General features: G+C 44.7%; 1 protein-coding gene across 2 annotated transcripts; it reads left to right on the plus strand.

Moving 5' to 3' along the window:
* Positions 1-793: 793 nt before the first annotated feature.
* LOC123130847 (7-hydroxymethyl chlorophyll a reductase, chloroplastic) lies at positions 794-4,854 on the plus strand. Of its 2 annotated transcripts, XM_044550653.1 has the most exons (18): positions 794-1,071; positions 1,147-1,328; positions 1,404-1,512; positions 1,611-1,695; positions 1,802-1,843; positions 1,980-2,058; positions 2,418-2,469; positions 2,548-2,610; positions 2,699-2,796; positions 3,005-3,040; positions 3,118-3,179; positions 3,285-3,312; positions 3,412-3,491; positions 3,581-3,650; positions 3,750-3,807; positions 3,905-3,969; positions 4,056-4,150; positions 4,283-4,854. In XM_044550653.1, the coding sequence occupies exons 1-18, from the start codon at positions 969-971 to the stop codon at positions 4,377-4,379; spliced, it is 1,404 nt and encodes a 467-aa protein (XP_044406588.1). In that variant the 5' UTR covers positions 794-968; the 3' UTR covers positions 4,380-4,854. The 2 variants fall into 2 exon arrangements, with proteins under 2 accessions (XP_044406588.1, XP_044406582.1); XM_044550647.1 differs by having other exon boundaries at positions 2,418-2,610.
* The last annotated feature ends 359 nt before the right edge of the window (positions 4,855-5,213 follow it).

Below are 5,213 nucleotides of genomic sequence, written 5' to 3' on the forward strand. Positions count from 1 at the left end.
GACATAATAATATAAAGTCATCATATCTGAATAATCAGCTCTGCGAAACTTTGTGTCTTCATGACACCACCACAAAAAAATGATGTAACTTGTTCATAAAAAGACGAAGATGACCAAATGTTGCTCAAAACTCTGAAACTCTTGAAGACATGAGATCTCCCACCTCCTAACACGAAGATGGCATCCGGAGGCGGCGAGGGGGCCAGAAATTCCTCGAGGCACGACTGCTGAGGTTCCTTTCTCAATCCATTTGTCACGCTTCAGGAGGAGTGGTCTTCTGCGGTCCAATTATAACTTGAAGCTACAGTAATGGGCTAAAGGTAAACGTCGATGCTGCTGTCAGTCGGAGTGGCAGACACGGGGCGGTAGCGGCTATCAGGAGGAGCAAGGATGGAAGCTTTGAAGGGGTTTCTATTGTTGCTTTTCCCATAGTGACCGATCCAGCTACGTTGGAGTCCATGGCGGTCCGGAAGGCCTGGCCCTCTCCATGGATCTAAATAACCCGAGAGTTTAGCTAGCTTCAGACTGCAAGAATGTGGTGCATGAAATCAAAGAAGGAAGCAGCTCAAGTTATGGTGCAATTATCCGCGAAATCAAGTTAGGTGTTAGTGCTTTTATTTCATGTAATATAGTTCATGAACGTCGGAGCTCGAATTTCGAGGCTCACAATCTAGCGAAGCATGCGTTATATTTGGGGCCAGGCCAACATGTATGGTTAGGCCAGCCCGGGAACCTTCCCTCCGTTCCTGTGAATGTGGTGATGATTTAATAAAGCTTTGTGTGATTGTCTAAAAAAAGTAATGGGCTAAAGCTGAATTTTCTTCGCACATCTGCATTGTGTTTGTGTGGACGGAAACGTGTAAGCCCACCCGCGACGAGTCCAGCCAGCCACACGATCTTATCGTCGTCCACGAGCGGCTCCTGCCTCTCTCACAAGCCGCGCCTGCCCGCCCCGCCGGAGCAACGGCATGATCGCCATGGCTGCGCGCTGCTTCTTCTACTTCTCCCCTAAACCCTGCCTCTCCTTCACCCCACGGTGCTCCTCCTCCTCCTCCTCCCCGCCAGCGCCAGGTTGGTTACCTACCTAAATCCAGTCCATTCCTGGCAGTACATACAACCTGAATCGAATCGAACTGAGTTTTTCAGGGGGGAAGGGAAAGGGGAAGGCGCTGAGGGAGGACTGGCGAGAGAAGTCCAAGCCCATCCCTCCCGGAGGCGTCTACCCGGCCAAGGACAAGTGCAGCCGCTGCGGCCTCTGCGACACGTACTACATCGCCCACGTCAACAACGCCTGCGCCTTCCTCGGGGACGGCATGTCCCGTGTCGAGGTGCCTCCATGTTTTTCTTCTTTGCATTGCATTGCTCTCCTACGGCCATTAACGCGTGGTTCGTGTTTCCCATAGGATCTGGAACCAGTGGTCCATGGGAGGGGCAGGAAGGATACCATGGATGAAATGTACTACGGGGTGCATGAGCAGCTCCTGTATGCCAGGAAAACGGAACCTGTTCAAGGTTTCAGTTACCTAACTCTCATTTCATTTCATCCCACCATGTGCATATGCAGCTACATCTTGCCAGCTTGATTTACCCCCATATATATACACATGTAGGAGCTCAGTGGACAGGAATAGTCACAACAATCGCAGTTGAGATGCTGAAATCAAATATGGTTGATGCCGTGGTTTGTGTACAAAGGCACCCAGACAAGAATCGGATACCAAATCATCATCTTTCCTTGCAATAACTCGAGAAAAACTCATGGACTTGACTAATGCTCTATATTTATTGCCACAATCTGCAGTGACCCAGACGATAGGTTTGCCCCAAGGCCTGTTTTAGCCAGGTATTGTGGAATTGATCAATTGTTAGTTTCATCAGTTGTTTTTTATGCACTTGGAATTGATCTATTGTCAGTTCCATCATTCCCATTCTTGATGTTATGGAAGTAAGATTCAGTATTTTTAACCATGCTCTGCTAGGACACCAGAAGAAGTGATTGCAGCCAGAGGTGTCAAGCCGACATTATCACCTAATCTCGATACACTAGCCTTAGTGGAGGTAAATCTGTCTTCTTCTTCTTCATGCTATATACTTTGCCATTGTTGCTAGCTGCTGTATCTTGTGATCTTATCTCCCTTCTCAACCTCTGAAAACAAATCACTGATGATGACAGATATCTGAAGTAAAGAACATAAGCTCTTTGAACATGAACTTGGACTTGTTTGTTCAGAGATTTGCATCTATACCCCAATTGTAGGGACTGAAAATTTATGTCAACCAATTCCCTTTCCAGTTCTGGAAGCACTTTAGGTGCTATCGCCAAAGACTTTACACTATGACGTCATGATTGTTGCCTCATACACCCTGTTTCTGAACAACTCTCTGAAAACTAGGAGTTTCATGATTTCCTTTCACAGGCAGCTGGTGTAAAGCGTCTTCTCTTTTGTGGTGTCGGCTGTCAAGTGCAAGGTATTATCATTCTTCTATTTCTACCGTTGGCGGTTTATCATATCTCACAGTTATCGAACGTGAAATTATTGGCCGCAGCTTTGAGATCTGTAGAGAAGTACCTTGGCTTGGAAAAGCTTTATGTGCTTGGCACAAACTGTGGTAACTACTGATGATCTCCCGACTTCTGATTACTGTCTTGCATGTAATATATATTGGAGCTTTGGCTTATGCTAGTGAACATTCCCAGTGGACAATGGTACTCGTGAAGGACTTGATAAATTTTTGAATGCTGCAAGCAGTGAACCAGAAACTGTTCTACATTACGAATTTATGCAAGACTACAAGGTGAAACTTAATTTGAAACAGTTGTTACTCTTTATCCCATTTTGAAACAGTTTCATTTATGTGAGTATCATTTACTTCTACAATCAACAGTTCAACAATCATTTTTAGTATCTATTTCAAACATATGGATCTAATGGAACAGTTATGATTGTTTTCCTTTCCCAATTTCGATACATGGTAGTGTTGTATAACTGTGAGCATATTGTAGGTTCACTTAAAGCATTTGGATGGGCATATAGAAGAGGTAAGCCACCTGCTTGTCTGTTATTCTACAGAACTGGGTCTCCCGAAACTGTCTCTTGATCGCCTACTCTAAAGCAGGTCCCGTATTTTTCCCTGCCAGCCAATGATTTGGTTGATGTCATTGCACCATCATGCTACAGGTATGCTATGCTCAGTGCAAAAATCCGTTGCTTTAGCTTATCCATAAAAAAGTCAGGTATCACTCTCAAATATCGAACTAATAGTTTTACTTGCACCATCTGCAGCTGCTTTGACTACACAAATGGCTTGGCGGTGAGGTTCCCCTTGTATATAGTTCTTCTTTCTCTTTCTATTCCAACAGTTTCTTCCTTTGCATATGGAAAACTAAAAGTGCCTGTTGCAAAAGCGCAGGATTTAGTGGTGGGCTATATGGGAGTACCGAAATATTCGGGCGTTTCTATGACTCAGCACCCTCAGTATATTACAGTCAGGTGAAGTGAGACAAATTTAACCAGCTAGCTGTTGGTGAGGAATCAAATTACTCAACAACGGGTTGATTTTCTTTCTTTCTTGTCATAAGGAACGAGCGAGGGAGGGAGATGCTCAGCCTGATAGAGGGCCTTTTGGAGAGCACGCCAACAGTTAGCAGTGTATGCACCCACGTCCATGCATAGAAGTGCACTTGTGTGCTGTTGGGTAGGATTCATTGTGTGATTTTTTTCGTGTCAACTGATGTTATTCTTCTTCAGGGTGCTAGACAACCATTCGTGATGGAGACAGTGAAAGCCGATGATGCAGCGAAAATGGGTATTTATATGAATATGGTGTTCCTTACTTTGCAGCAGTCAAACATTAGTTGCTTGGATCTGACTAAAATGTGATTCACTGGGGGTTGATTTTTCAGGAAAAGGCCCTTCTAATCCAGCTCCCATATTTGTGGGCAACATCATCGCCTTCCTGCTAAACCTGGTTAGTGAATGAGTGCTACATTTTGGATGGACTCAATAATGAATAACATGCATGATGAACCAACCGTTCATGGATGGTTTGTGCAGATTGGGCCCAAGGGCCTGGAGTTTGGTCGCTACTCTCTGGATTACCACACGATAAGGAACTACCTGTATGTGAACCGGGCATGGGGAAGGGCAAGGTACATATCGCTCTCTGTATTATATGCTCTCAACATACATTAATAATATTAATATATTTATATGTATGCATGTAGTAGTATATGTTAGGACGATATATATGGGAGTGTTAATGAATGGATCTCATGTTGCAGAGCGGAGCAGCATATGCCATCGTATGCCAAGAAAATCGTGGAGGCCTACAACAAGGACGGACGCATCGACTCCATGCTTGAGCAGAATAAACAGTGAAGTGTATTGTATCATACCTCCGCATATGCATATGTAGCACACACGGCCACACGATCCTTATAGATAGTATTAGCAAGCAAAACAAATAGTGAGTGCACAGCAGAAATATTTAGTTCAGACAGCGAGTGGTACGCGTTAGGGCTCAGGTTACTGATTTAGATCCTCCCCGACAGGCAGCAGGCTCAAGGATAAACTCCAATGATGCAATAGAATTTGTACCATTAGTCTCTTCACTTGGGTTGTCTGCCCGACAATTTCAAGGAAAATGGGTCCATTGAAGAGCCTTGTCTATACACAGATATGTGAACAAAGAAGATCAGTCCCGAAGAAGATCACCACTTCTTTGCTGCCAAATGAGGCATGTCTACAGACAGGTTATTGGAAGGCCAGGCTGTGTTGAATTTTTTATTTTTTTTTATGAAACAAGGCAAAAGATTTGCCATTTCGTTGATCAAGAAAGGAGGTTTGTGCTGAATATTGGGTTCTGAAGGGAACAATGTCTCTGTTAGCCCAAAATAGTGAGTAGCTAGTTCTCCGAGGATCAACCAAAGAGGATGCACGATCAGCTAGGTGTTACTGCACAAATATTCTACAAACGCACACATATACACTTGAACTGGAGTGCTACTAGTACTACTATGGAGGAGGCTGGTTGTAGTGGTAATACTACACTTCGATTTCTACTTGCTTTGGATCGGCCTTGGAGACAAGGGTGAAGCTCATAATCTCCCCCTCCTGGAACCGGACATGACCAAGCGCCTTTGTCGGGACGTCCGCCTTCTCGGGCTTTGAGTAGCCCGTACGCCCTGCTCGTGCTTTGCCACCAGAGCGAGG

Source organism: Triticum aestivum, chromosome 1B (assembly GCF_018294505.1).
Source record: "Triticum aestivum cultivar Chinese Spring chromosome 1B, IWGSC CS RefSeq v2.1, whole genome shotgun sequence".
NCBI classification, from domain to species: domain Eukaryota; kingdom Viridiplantae; phylum Streptophyta; class Magnoliopsida; order Poales; family Poaceae; genus Triticum; species Triticum aestivum.

Coding starts and splice junctions, on each gene's coding strand:
- LOC123130847 (XM_044550647.1), top strand. CDS start 969: ATGATCGCCATGGCTGCGCGCTGCTTCTTCTACTTCTCCCCTAAACCC. Junction 2,611..2,698: donor TGTGCTTGGCACAAACTGTG/GTAACTACTGAT, acceptor GAACATTCCCAG/TGGACAATGGTACTCGTGAA. Junction 3,651..3,749: donor GCACGCCAACAGTTAGCAGT/GTATGCACCCAC, acceptor ATTCTTCTTCAG/GGTGCTAGACAACCATTCGT.